This window comes from Lissotriton helveticus, chromosome 5_1 (assembly GCF_964261635.1).
Source record: "Lissotriton helveticus chromosome 5_1, aLisHel1.1, whole genome shotgun sequence".
In the NCBI taxonomy this organism is placed as follows: Eukaryota; Metazoa; Chordata; class Amphibia; order Caudata; family Salamandridae; genus Lissotriton; species Lissotriton helveticus.
The window spans coordinates 775,378,803-775,393,768 of NC_136065.1; the positions used below are offsets into that span (position 1 = coordinate 775,378,803).

General features: G+C 47.0%; 1 protein-coding gene across 1 annotated transcript in view; it reads right to left on the bottom strand.

Moving 5' to 3' along the window:
* The window catches only part of CDH23 (cadherin related 23), a 1,152,220-nt gene that overhangs the window by 457,024 nt on the left and 680,230 nt on the right, over positions 1 to 14,966 (bottom strand). Inside the window, exons 17-18 of the mRNA XM_078641088.1 lie at positions 3,918 to 4,127; positions 2,148 to 2,255 (exon numbers count right to left, since the gene is read on the bottom strand). Of these exons, the coding sequence (XP_078497214.1) occupies positions 2,148 to 2,255; positions 3,918 to 4,127 (318 nt within the window). The remainder of the gene's footprint in view (positions 1 to 2,147; positions 2,256 to 3,917; positions 4,128 to 14,966) is intronic.

Here is a 14,966-nt window from a genome sequence, read left to right on the forward strand (position 1 = left end):
TAAAGCCTTGAGCTTTGGCCGGAGGAAAATTGGGTTCGCATGGTTTTTGGGGTCTGAGAAAGTAGAAACCGTCACAGAATATAGGTATTTGGGAATGTGGATTAAAAGAAGTTTGAAATGGCATACCCATCTAGATGCGTTAAAATTAAGAACAGCAGCATCGATTAGCGGATTGAAATTGTTTAACAAAACTTATGGGGCAATGTCAGATAGACCAGTGTTAAAAGCTTACTCTGCCATGGTACCTCTGCAGTTTCTGTATGGGCGCAGAACTTTTATACTTGAGTGGCAAAAAGGGTTGGGATATTGAGGAAGGCAAAAATCTAAAAAATCTATTCTCACTCCCCTTGTCGGCAATGGTACAGGCCATAAGACTTGAACTAGGATTGACCTCATGGGGTATCCTAGCCAGTATGGCCCTTCTTCGTTTCTGGCAACGCCTAGGAGTAGGTGAGAACACCAAAATATCACAATGATGTAAAAACGAAATTCAGAACAGCAAATTAAAATGGGTAAAAGAGACTAGAGCTATAATGAGGAAGCTGTGTAGCACGATGAAGGTTAAATTGTGTCCCATTACTTACATGATTAATTGTGATAAGAAGGTATTAAGGACATTGGGGAATGAAATATCGCAGGCACAGGATCAAAACTTCCTTGCAAATAGACCCTCAGTACACTTTATGACTGTGGCATGGAAAAATGAACAATGCTTTCCCTACGTTGTCAGGTTACCTGATTGTTGGTAGTGAAGAGAGGTTCTAAGGGTAAGAATTGGGGTAAACCCGTGTTATGTAAATAATGTGGTAAAAAGCTCAATGATTGATAAGATGGGAAGATGCATTTGCACTTTGGGCACTTCATGTGATTTCTTACATATTTTAATAGATTGCCAGAAGTTTCTTAATATTCAAATCATGTTTTTAAGACAGATTTTTAGCAAATATGAGATTAAGTCTAGGCCCCAGGCTGTAATTTTGGTGACTGAAATTAGCCACTTAGATATTGCCGTTGCTAATGGGATGTTCATGCAACGAGTGAAGGCACTTCTTCTTAATGGTTTTAAATGAGTTTTTAAGTCACCCAGATTTAATTAACTAATGGAGGATGTATTAATTGTATCGTATTTTAAGATGTGTCTAGTGTATTTGAGATTATGCAATTTTAGATGTATTTTAATACATGTAATGTTTGAGAACCAATGGTCCAAATAAATGTAAATTAAACTTGAACTTGAACTCAGTTCCAGGCACCCATCAACATATGTTCTTTGATTGTACACTATTAGAATCCTTTTGGAGCCGGATTCAAAAACATTTATCAATAATCTTTAATACACCTATTGTTCTCTCTTTACCTATGATTTTGCTGGGTCCATGGGCCATAGATTCTCCCTTACCTCTTGACAGTATGGATTTGGAGCTCTTAGATTTGCTCTTATCCATTGCAGTCAAAATTATACTTACAGAATGAAATCTTTTCACCTCCTTTCTTACCATACTTGGTGGGCGTGGGTTTCATATCTTCTTGTTGCTCATACTTTTGGTGAAAAGAAACATTATTTTCCCTCAATTGCTAGCAGGGTATGGGGTTCTTTAGATAACTGCATGGATTTATCTTCTCAGGGGCTAGTAGCTCAATTTCTTTCTTAACTTACTTTTCAGGAGTGTAGCAGATGTCCCCTCCCACCATCTCATCCTTTTTCCTTCCCTCTAGTATCCTTTCCTTTTTCTTTCTTTCTTTCTTTTTTTCTCTCTTCCCTTCTTTCACCTCTGTTTCCTTGCTGGTGTGTCCTATTTACAGAGCAATACAAACTCACACATGATTTTGCTGGGATATATGTCAATTTTCCATCTGTCCCATATTTTTGGGTTTTATACTTAATACTTGATGAATTTGTAATATCTGTTATCTGTCATGCATTTATCTGATCATTTTTATATAATAACTTTGACGTCTTTTTATCCCAATCCAGTAGTTCTTTGTTAGGTAGACCTTTTTAATTCCTTGTTACTATATTTTTTCTTCTGATTCTTATGTATTGCTACTGTATTGTAAATGTATTTCTTTTTAACTAAAGCAATAAAAATATTTGAACAATAAAAAGAATGCCTTTTAAGAGCATATTGGTTATGACTGGACATTACCCGCCTGGAGTTGCGCATATTCTCCGGGTTGTCTCTCACTGTGACTGTCAGTTGATATTGTGGAACCTTCTCCCTGTCCAGCTGCCGGTTTACATAGATGATGCCGGTCTACAGGAGAAAAGAACAATTCAGTAAATGTTAAATAGGGACTAAACAAATCACGCCCATTGCTGCTTCTTACTGACCAATTCTATCACACGTAAGTGTTGCACATGTCATTCTTAGCCAGTGCCTTACCTACACTCATGCCTTGTAGGTGGGAAGGGCTCCTCTCGGCGGTACTCTGCTCAACACATGACCCTCAGATACCTGAGATGTAGTCATCCTAAGTGAAATGTAGGGAGTGCATAACTGATGTATACCACCACCATCCCATCACGTCACTGGCCTTGATGCTAAACATCATGAACAATAACTAGCCATGACTGTGCACACTGTTGAACATTCTCATTGAAGGAAGCACCATAGTTCATGCGAAGTCATGTATCCAACATTGCAAAAGTTTGTTAACGAGTGGGGTCTCTTTTTTGACAGCGTTTAAATACTTTTAGCGCTAACTTAGTATAGCACTAAATCCAAGTACATGCCAGGTATAGCCATAAAAGTACTACACACTACGCTTACCACTGCATAAATTAATCTTTTTCCCATACCTACACTGCATCTCCACTGTTTTTACTCGGCCCATTGTGCAACAAATAAAGTGCAATTGCTCTTGGTGGAATGGCCAAAACAACTTGCCACAGCAATACTTTTGTAATCGCGTTGCATGTTGGTGTCCCCTTAATCATTTTTAAACAAACGTTTGACAATAGAGGCAACTCTTTGGGACTCAGTTATAAAGCAAGAGAATATGTCACAGAGTTGTGGACTTGCACATATGATTTTCACAGACTTACTAACTCTATGGAGATTTATAAAAATTCCCAGGTGCAGGTCTGGAAACCTTGGATGCACGTGGATTGGTGTATGCCTACTGGCCCCAAACCTACCCCTATGGAGTGCCCCCAGGCAGTAAATGTGCAGAGTTAATGTTGCTATTATGGTGGTATTTATGGCCACACTGAAAATATTTTTTCAAGTTGAGAAGTCAGTTCTCTTACACTCTCTCTATATGTTTTCCCACAGTATATTTGAGTAGGTTAGAGTTGCCAACATTTAACAGGGGAAAACTGCAATGCACGCGGTAGGTAAGTACAGCACAACTCATATTTCTGATCCCTGCACAAATTCCTGACAGGAAATGCTATTGGAAATGTTTGTGACATAAAGTTCTTACTTCATGCCTGTTCCCAGCATTCATGGAGGCCACACCCCACTCACCCCAGGTGAAACATCTACATTCCCACAACTTCAAACAATCATCCGACCATCAAAAATACTGCCATCAGGCACATTTTCTGCAAGTGTAAGATCTGGTTGTAACCATTCATGTCTGCAGATTTGAATTCTAAGGATCAGGATTTGTCAATTGTGGTAAGGGCAACATATTTTTGTAAAACATGTTCTGAGAACTTGGCACCTTTGTTTGATAAAACACTGGTTATCTTTTCCGTGTCAGTATGTAGCCCAGTGGTACAACAAGGTAAAATAACCACCACCCCAAGCAAAATACTAACATACACAGAAAGGAACCCTTTGAGCCCACGATGGCTGGCACTTCAATATTACAATTGACAGTTCGTACATCCCTTTGCAGGATCACACGCTGTACAAAGCTACCATCTCTCTCTCTCACACATCTTCCATATGAAGAGAAGAGTCGCTCACATTTTCATTGATGAAAAAGGCAGTGTCTGTGTTTCCTGCGGTGATGCTGAAGGTGAGGAGGGCATTTCGCCCCAAGTCGGCGTCGCTGGCCAGGATACGAATGAGGGAGGTGGACACAGGTATGTTCTCGCTGATTGTTATGTTCAGAGGCAGATTGAGAATCAAGGGGTCATTGTCGTTGATGTCCAGCACGCGCACTCCCACCACCACCTGGAAGAAGGAAAGATGGGCGTGAGAAGGAGCACGAGCGGCAACACACGCTTCACTGGTGATGCTCTGATACGCCTTTAGTAATCCGTATGGGCATACTTAAGAACAATTTGAAATGACAAGTGTGGAGGATGTGTCTTAACTTCCCGAGCGGCCGACCTTGAAGCTGGGTAACCGGGTTCAAGTCTGGCAGGAGGCTCAAACATGCTATGATTTTGGGCAAATTTTTACTTAATCTCTACGTCCCCCCCCCCCCACCAAACACACAAAAATGAACGTGCCCGTCCGTAATGCACCTCGTGCTTATGTAAAGTGCCCTGATACCTTGCTGAGTTCACGCTATATAGAACTGTCACAAAACAGTGTGCCTAAATAAACAACTATTATACAATCACTCTGCGAATCTTGCATTCTGAATCCTCTTTGGAGGTGTGGGCTAAGCGGAGCGGGAAAAGCAGTGTTGGGTTGTTTTTTGTGCAAACCATTGTACTTCAGAGGGTAGGAGTGACTAGTGCTGCCGAAGTGTACTAAGTATATATACACGAATTCCTGATGCTTCCAAATTCCTGGATGTTCAAGTGTGTCTACAAATATGTGTGATATCCTCAAACACGCCTCACCAATTGTGTTTCTAAATTGCAGTGCAAGAATGCTTGATAGTTTAAATTACATTTAGTTTCAAGCCTTTTGAGCACTCTAGACCACTGAACCTCACGCAGTACTCCTGTCGAAGCCTCCACAATGATCTGTGCATGAGCAGCAGACTGGACTACGGCAAAGCACCATACGCAGGAATCCCAGCCTAACACCTACAACGACTACAACGCATCCAAAACGCCTCTGCCCGCCTAATCGTCAACGTCCCCCGCCGTAGCCACATCACCCCCCACCTGAGAGACCTACACTGGCTCCCTGTCGACAAGAGGATCACCTTCAAGCTCCTCACCCACGCATACAAAGCACTCCACAACGCTGGACCAGCCTACCTGAACAGAAGACTCAGCTTCTACACCCCCACCCACCAGCTCCGCTCCGCCAGCCTCGCCCTCGCCCACAAATTCCTGGATGTTCAAGTGTGTCTACAAATATGTGTGATATCCTCAAACACGCCTCACTAATTGTGTTTCTAAATTACAGTGCAAGAATGCTTGATAGTTTAAATTAAATTTCGATTCAAGCCTTTTGAGCACTGTAGACCACTGAACCTCATGCAGTACTCCTGTCGAAGCCTCCTCAATGATCTGTGCATGAGCAGCAGACTAGACTACGGCAAAGCACCCTACGCAGGAATCCCAGCCAAACACCTACAACGACTACAACGCATCCAAAACGCCTCTGCCCGACTGATCGTCAACGTCCCCCGCCGCAGCCACATCACCGCCCACCTGAGAGACCTACACTGGCTCCCTGTTGACAAGAGGGTCACCTTCAAGCTCCTCACCCACGCACACAAAGCACTCCACAACGCCGGACCAGCCTACCTGAACAGCAGACTCAGCTTCTACACCCCCACCCACCAGCTCCGCTCCGCCAGCCTCGCCCTCGCCCTCTCCGCTGTTCCCCGCATCCAACGAACAACCTCCGGTGGCAGATCCTACTCCTACCTCGCTGCCAAGACCTGGAACACCCTCCCTACTCACCTACGGCAGACCCAAGACCCAAGACCTACTCGTCTTCAGAAGACTCCTCAAGACCTGGCTCTTCGAGCAGTAGCGGCACCCCCTCCCCTCAGCGACTTGAGACCCTCACGGGTAAGTAACGCGCTTTACAAGTACTCTGATTGATTGATTGATTGAGTACCACAGCCTATCTTTCGCCACACCTCTACTCATGTTTCCCTAATGTTGCTTGTGCAATCCTCAGAGGGATTCCTCTTCTGCACCACCGGCCATGAAGCGACTGAAAAAGTGACAAATATTATTTAAATCATGTCGCTGTAAATGCAAGCATGTTTGAAATAGATGCATTTCTCCTTCATGTTAAATACCCATTGGTCATTTTCCCACAGAACACGATTTTCATGAACATGGTAACTGGCACTCCAAAGACACCTATGGTTTTGGAAAAATATGTTTGTTGATTACAACATTTCATTATTATTCAGCTATTCACAGGAAGCATTCATTACTAAAGTTTTAGTCAGCTATTCACAGGAAGCATCCACTGCACTGACGGCGGAAGTAAAAGGCTGTGCACTGTCGTACAGTTTTCTGTGGTCTGGAGGCCCAGGGTCAGCAGTCACAGGATTGGTGAGTCCTAGGACGAGTAAAGGATAGCAGGAAGGAGAAGAAACGGATAGGGCATCTGCTGCATGTGCAGCGAACATCCCTCTACAGGCTTCTGCTTTGCCCAGTGCGCTACTGACACCACCCCAACCCTTAATGCAAATTACCAGTTGCAATGGCAATGACTCAGCCACTCTCTGGAGCAAGTTTCTGCTTTAATTGGCTTTTTTTGCCACCTCTGTAATGTTCCTTGCCCCCACACTGTACACAGAGGCTCTGTAGGTGTATGAATTCTTTATTTTCATCTATAACAAAAGAATCTGAGCATAAGGGCGCCGAGCGTCTGCACAGCGACAGCTCCGGTCACCAACTGCCGTTCTCCCCGTTCGCGCCCTCGCCGAACCACCTCCTGCGCATGCGCGCGTCTCGCGCTCCTGTCTATAGCGTGACGCGTCATCGCGTTCACGCTCATAGACTAGAGCGCATACTACATATCTCCCCTTTTCAACAATAAACAAAATAACTTTTTTTCCAACTCTACGGTGTGTCCATGATCCCCAATGTTCTCTGGCTGGCACACATGTCTAACACGCCTATGGTTAATGTCCACTCATTTCAAAGTCTCTATAGCGAGAGGGCACAGTGACTGCCCTGCCACTACGGGTGTGTCTTACCGGCATGTTCTCTTCCACCTCTCTTTCTCCGCCTGATCTCGCTCCATCTCTCTGGTCTCCACTCTGGGTTACGCCGGTCGGTGTACCATCTCTGGCTGTAAACCCTGTGCTGGAATATTCCATCTCACTGTCCTCTCCTATTCCATCGGGAAGGACTTCATCACCTTGCTCGGGTTGAGGCCTGGATTCATGGGAGTCCACTTGTGTCTCTATCTCCTCCAGCTTGGGCCATGCAACTATCTTGTTTACTCTGGCCATGCGGTCTTGGGACCACACCCTGCCGTCGCTGAGGAGGGCTGCCCTACCTCGCACCTCCTTGACCTGTAACGGCTGACTATACTTGCTGTCACCTTTCTTTTGTAGGGTAGGGAGTTTAACCCTGACCCACTCTCCTTCCTCCAGCTCTGTCTCTTTCACATTTCGACGTTTGTCATAATTTGCGGCATAGATCTTCTGGGCCTTTTCCAAGTTGTGCTGAACCACCGCGGGGGACCATTTGCTAGTGATGGTCTTCTCCCTCCATACTACATTGTCCCGGGTGAATGGATGCCGTCCTCTCAGCACTTGGAATGGACTGTACCCCACAGCCGTGGGGGTGATCCTGTAGGCCCACAGCATACTCATCACCTCGGTCTCCCAATCCTTTCCCTGCGTGATGGCCGCCTGTATGGAGCCCATTAGCACGCGGTTGAACCGCTCCACTTGACCATTGCATGCAGGATGATATACTGCCGTGTGTTTAGACTCAATCCCATTCCTCCTCATAAACCTAATCCATTTGTCCGAGACAAACTGCGGGCCATTGTCACTGAGGATCGTTTTGGGAATTCCTTCTCTTAAGAATACCGTCGTCAGGAATTTCAGAATCGTGTCAGTATCCATGGATTCTTGAATGTCCACTTCAGGCCATTTGGAATACTTGTCTATTACCACACATAAATACTTGTTCACTCCATTTCCGTCCAGGACAGGCCCTAGTATGTCGATGGCCACGTTCTCCCAGGGGCCCTGTGGCGTGTCAAACTTCCCCAAGGCCGGTCGGAGTGGTCTCAGCACTTTGTCAGCGCCTTGGCATTGGCCACACTCCCTTACTTGCCTTTCAATGTGGACATCCATGCCTGGCCACCAATACATTTGCTTGACACGTGCTTTGGTCTTTACAATACCTAGGTGGCCCTCGTGAAGTAGAGTTAGTAAACTGGGTATTAGTGACTCTGGCGGCACGACCCTCTCACCTCTGTAGATGAACACTCCCGAGTCACTCAGGGACAGCTCCTCTCTTATTTCATAGAACCTCCGTACTCCATCGGTGAGCTTCCTTTTGTCAGGCCAGCCCGACGTCAGATGTTTCTTTATCTCAACCTTTTCCACGTCCTGATCATAGGCGTCCGCCCATTCCTGGATACTTATTGACCTCTCATGGTCCTCCATGCTTGCCACCATCTCTTCCTTATCCAGGGCATCCTCCGGCGCCACTTCCATCACCGCAGCTCTGCTGAGATAATCCGCGACCCTATTCTGCGTTCCTGGCAGGTATTCGACATCATAGGTGTAATCGAGCAGCTTCAGAGTCATTTTTGCTATTCTCGGGGTCGCCGTCTCATGACCCGAGGAAGTCAGGACTTTGATCAAGGGTTTATGATCAGTTTGAAGCTTGAATCTTGTGCCCCAAACGAACTGCCGGAACCTGCCCAAAGCCCAGGTGACTGCCAGCATCTCTTTCTCAATGACGCTGTACCTTTGCTCCGTCGGAGACAACGCACGTGAAGCAAAGCTGATCGTTTCAGTAGCTCCATCATCTCTCACTTGGGCTAGGACAGCCCCTAAGCCCTTATCACTGGCATCTGTTGTCACCACCGTCTTGCCCGAGGGGACATACCCTTGCAATGGAACGGCATGGCTGATGCAGTCTTTGATCGTGTCAAATTCCAATTGCGCTTCTGAGTCCCACTCAAACTTTGTCTTGTCTCTGATGAGTTGCCTCATTCTGTATGTCCTGGTGGCGAAGTGTCTCACAAATTTGCTATAATACTCGGCCATCCCAAGGAATGACCGCACTTCCTCCTTGGAGCTGGGAGCCTTGGCATCCTTTATGGCCTTCACGTTTCGTTCCTTGGGTGAAATTCCACGTGTGCCGATCTCATGACCCAAGTATGTCACCGAGTGGGTCCCAATCTTGCATTTGCTCCATTCCGCCGTTAGCCCCTTGTTTTGTAGTACTTCCAGAACTCTATGCAACTTTCTGTCGTGATCTCCTTTGGAAGAGCCCATCACCAGGATGTCATCCTGAAAGTACTGTACCCCCGAAATGTCCTTGAACAGCCGATGCATCAGCTTCTGGAAGACAGCCGCTGCGGATGCCAGGCCAAAGGGCATCCTCCGGAACTGGTAGCACCCAAATGGTGTAATGAAGGCGGTGTACTTCCTACTCGATGGATGCAGCTCAATCTGATAGTAAGCAGACGTGAGATCTATGGTGGAGAAGTGAGTTACACCTTTCGTCTTGGCGAGCATCTCCTCGATTCTAGGCAGGGGAAATCTCTCCACAATGAGATTTTTGTTGAGCTCGCGGAGGTCAACGCAGAGACGAACCTGTCCATTGGGCTTCTTGACCACTACCAAGGGGGATAGCCACTCCGCACTGTCCACCGGCTCTATGATGCCTTGCTCCTCCAGCCTCAGGAGTTCATGTTGTACCGCTCCGCTGGTGGATATGGGTATGTTCCTGACTTTGTGCACCACAGGTACTGCGCCCTCCTTGAGGACCATTCTGTGGACGAACTTGTCCAGTTTCCCGACTGAGCCATCAAAGACTTTGGGGTATGCAGACTTCCAATCTTCATCTCTCGTGAGGGGCCACTCGTCCGTCAAGAGAATCTGTTCTTTTCCACCCGGGTTGAGTATGATTCCTAGATCTCCTGCGTCTCTCCACCCCAGCACTGAAGGACCTCTCTCTGCTACATACAGGGTGCACGTGGCTGACCTCCCTCTGAATTCGAATGTGAAGTCTCGGCACCCCACCAGTGGAATGGCGTTCTCAGTATACGAGATGGGTCTGATGTCTGGCGGCCATAGGTCTGGTCCCACCACAGGCACAAAGTCTTCTTCCCATATGGATCTTTGCACGATGGTCCAAGGGGATCCTGAATCGACGGCCACATGTACCTTCACTCCCCCTATCAGCATGTCCGTGCGAGGCTTATCTCTCCGCTTCCCCGTCACTTCTAGCACTTGGTCCTCGATGCATAACACCAAATCGTCGTCTTCCAGGTCGTCCTCCTCGCTGACGTCCGCTGCGGCCGCATCGACGCACTTGACTATGGATTTCTTCCCCTTCTTGCGGCATACTTTTTCAAAACGGCCGACCAGGCCACAAAACGAGCATCTGGCGCGGAACGCGGGACAGCGTTTATCCTGCGCCGAATGTGCCGTGCTGCCGCATCTGTAACACGTAAACTTGTTGTCTGGGCCAGGGCGGACCGTCTGTTTCCCTGTCCATCTCGAGTCCTTCCTCTGGTCTCCATACATCCCTCTGGGTTTGCTGGGCTGGGGTGCCTCATCTATCTTGTTAATCATCTGTCTCGGTGCGCTCTCACGTTTGGCTGCTTCAGCACCACGTTTTGACATCTCAGCCTTTTTGACCATTGCAACAACTTCCTTAAGCGATGTCTCGCTCTGCGCCCAAAGTTTGTCCTGGACAGCCCTGCATGTGGTGTGCATGACAATCTGGTCTTTGATATACTCCTCCTGAAGACCCCCGTACTGGCACGTGATGGCCAGGCGTCGGAGCGCCGCCACATAATCATCAATCGATTCGCCAGCCTCCTGCTTCCTCTGTTGGAAATTATACCTGTCTATGGAGACACAAACTGCTGGACGGTAATGGCTGTCCAAGTCATCCAGTGCATTTTTAAAGACGTCTGTTTCAGTCGCTCCCCTCTCCTTGGGCACCAGGTTCTTGAACACTCTCACCCCTTCCGGGCCCAGGTTGTGGAGTAACAGTCTCTTCTTCCTTTCCGGGGTGAATGCCCCTTCGTTTTCATCTTCAAGTGCTTCAATATAGTTTTGAAAGTATTCCTTCCAATCTTCCCATTTTAGCTGTGGTTCTCCCGGTCTAGGCAGGAATGGGACGGGGGCCATCAGAGCCGACGCTTGACTCGCCATCCTGGCCTCGCCTCTGGGGTCTACCACCTGGGCACTGTGTTGAATGGGTACACCGGATGCTCCTGCACTCCCTGCCGTGTTACCTTGCCCTCTGGGACTACCTGGGGTGCTGTCCCTTATAGCCTGCGTGGGGTTGTCGGTTTGTGCCCCTTCCTCTGTCTTGGGGGTGATGCCTTTGGCTGCCAGGGTGCTGGCTGTGCTCTCCTTCCCTAGCCCGGCACTGACCTGGTTGTTGGAGCTGTATTTGATTATTTATCGCGCTGTTCCGCTACTGCCACACCCTCTGCTCGTCTTTGTTGCTGTTTGTCCTTCTGCTGGTTGGTGTGGGGCTGTTGTGGAGTGCCTACTCCTGCCCACTGCACTCCCTGGTGTTCGTGGTCCCAGCCTCGTCGCCAATGTAATGTTCCTTGCCCCCACACTGTACACAGAGGCTCTGTAGGTGTATGAATTCTTTATTTTCATCTATAACAAAAGAATCTGAGCATAAGGGCGCCGAGCGTCAGCACAGTGACAGCTCCGGTCACCAACTGCCGTTCTCCCCGTTCGCGCCCTCGCCGAACCACCTCCTGCGCATGCGCGCGTCTCGCGCTCCTGTCTATAGCGTGACGCGTCATCGCGTTCACGCTCATAGACTAGAGCGCATACTACAACCTCCTGAAAATAACTTAATTTCTCTTGGAAATAGATGGAGTCAGCACAGGGATCTGACTGTCATGGTTACGGCATCCTGGCCACTACGTGTACCTCCTTGCACATACAGAGGACAGGAGTCCTTGCTTCCGGGCGTCCGTTGGGTTGCGGTCTAGTTCCGCGATCCAGAAACGCCCTCATTGACGTCAGCGCTTCCGGGGGAATCCGCATTTCTACAGGGATTCCCGCCAGCTCGGCGCTTCGAATCGTTGCCGGAATACTTATGTTCCTGCCTGCCACGGATTTGACTGCCTTCCAGGGAAACCGACGTCGCGCAGGAGCGCTGCCTCATTACCAAGTTGACCCGCTCTGCTCCGATGAGAGTGGTCGTCTCAGAGCTGGGTTTTTCATTGTGTCTGACATTTGCCTCGCCTCTCAGGGAGCCTTAACCATGTTGTGTGGGGCTTCTGCGGGGATAATTATCACCGCGCTGGAGGGCTTATAGTGGTTAAGCACACACCGCGCAGGAGCGCTAATTACTTGCGTTCACAATAAGGAACACTGTTGTTCCTTGAGCTTTCTCACGTCGCACTGGAGCGCTTGTGGTGGGGGTAGCTTACACTGCGCTGGAGCGCTTCCTTTGGGCTTCCCTACACCACGCTGGAGCATTTGTTTAGGGGTTTCACACACCGCGCTGTAGCGCTTTTGTTTTGGGTTTGTACACACCGCGCTGGAGCGCTTGTTTCTTTTGTAATTGTTCTAATGTACTGGGGCACTAATCCTATGTTCCTGTGACAGCGCCTTATCCTTGTTTTGAGACTCATAGCCCTGGAGAGCTTATACTGGTATCACTGATCCTAGCTGGGGCACCACTTCCTTTCCTTGGCTTAAGATCTCTTCTGGATACATGGTGTTTCATCTGTCAGGTAGCTACTATTCTGTATGTGGGAAAAGGTACAAATGGCTAGGGTGGTTTTGTGCCAAATTCCAACAGGGTTTCCCTTGTTTCCCTACCAGCTGGAGTTAACGGTCCTTCCCTGAGTCAAGAGAAGTCCTCTTCTGGTCCACTGAACTCCTTCCCATCATCTTTAGCATACTTCCCTGGCCCCATCTTCATTCCAGTTCTGTTCACAGTTCTTCACTGGGTAAGGTGGGTACAGGGGCGATAGATCTTGTCGTCTCTGCGAGAAAACTTCGCAAGCCACAGGTAAGCCTTGTGGGGTACTTGAAACTGACCCTGAGTTCAAACAGAGCCAGCAGACAAAAGGGAATGCTGTACAGACATTGGCATAAAACTACAATGCTCACTCACTCACTCCTATACCCTTCAGGCACAGTGCAGCCATCTATGAAGAAGAAATATCTTACCTTACCTGACATAAGACATTTCTTTACATTTTGGTTGACCTTGCATTCCTCCCACACGAAGGGGGCATATTGTAGACTTCATCAAAAGGAATGAGCAATTCAAGTAATACCATTAGGAGCTTGAGACTTGCATTCTGGTTTCAATAGACCTTTATCATCCCTACATGGTCTCCAGCCAAAGCAGGTGGCAGACAAAGGGTAGAGTGATTAGCATTCATAGAAATAAGGCGCCTAGGTGACCTTATTTTTGGATCGCCTATAAGTCCTTCAAGCAAACTTCTTTACACAACGTAAGCGTTCATGGCCATGGCTTCTGGGGCATAATTTGAGTATTGGTTTCCAATTCATGCATTGCCAGTGCCCCAGATAATTACATTTTCCCCATCAATTACCAGTTTCTAAATAGTACGACATACTGCCAGCATAGGCTGCTAACAAACACTTCTAGTTGCTCCAGAAAGAGATAGTTCAATACACTCTGCACTTTTAACCGATCAGACCAGCACCATCATTTTCTATCAAAAGTCCGGACCCAGACCAATTGGAGAACATTCCTCTGCATGGCCAGAACTCCTACCTGTTCATGATCCCACAATTGGGGCTAGCAGCCTGCAATAGTTACACATGTGATACTGCCCTGTCTTGCAAAATAGACAGGCTGAATGCATAAATATCTGTAGAGGTATGGAATAATGCAGGAATTGTATTCCCTTTTGGAAATTCCATTGAACATTTCCTTGTGGGTTGTGTGAGGTGCTCTTTTTTCTACCACTAATTATCATGAACCCTGTTTTTCAAACAGTGTTCAGAGAAAACACTTTGCAAACATAGGACCACATGTATCACAGTTTTGAGTTGCCCAGGCAGCACTTAGCTTAACATAAGGGCAACGCAATACCTAGATAAGATTTACCAACCCACATAAGGACACCTTGCATGGCCCTGCGATGCTTGGTAAATTTGGAGTAATGCAAGACAGATTTACCATGACTGCTAGACCTAGGAATGCATCAAAATACTACGCCTGTGAAAGGGAGGTGTAACAAGGAGAAATATTTTTATTTCTCCTTGTTTTCTCCTCTTCTATGCGTACTGCATTCTGCAGCACACATAGGAAGAGGAAAACGTCTCAAAAGATTGTTTTTGTGCAGTAAGGTATCCCTTCCTGGACTAAAACAATCCTGCCTGGTACACAGGCACCCTTAAAGGGCACAATAGTGCCAGGGTGCCTGCTTTGGCGTTAGGAATCCAAAAGTATCCCCGAGAGGGCAGAGAGTCTGAATGGCCACAGCTTGATAGATATTGCATATTACTTCCCTCTCACTTTCATGCAGCACTGCAAGGTGTCTTGGTGCGTTGCATGAAAAAATTTATAAAAATTGCCAATTGTTTTCATAACTGAGCCCTCTAAGGTCCTCTGCCTTTTGTGGCGGATGGCAGGGGATGTGACAAAATAGGATTTTTATTTTGTAAGCAAGTCATCTTTTAATTAAGTAAGTCTTCCACTTTAACAAAAGACTGTAATTTATTCTGTCAATTTTAATTACATATAATCCAGACAATCGATTTCTGGCATTTAGCATATGTTAGAAATCTTATTGGTAGATGAATTAGCACAGGGGTCATTTAGTGTTCTGGAAGATTTTTTACACCTAAAGTACATGGCACTTACAAATGGAAAGAGGCCACTTTAATTGGTCATACATTGATCTTTGTAATATGGGTTATTTCATTATTTATCGTCTGTCAAAAGAAGAAAAAAATATATATAATGTTCA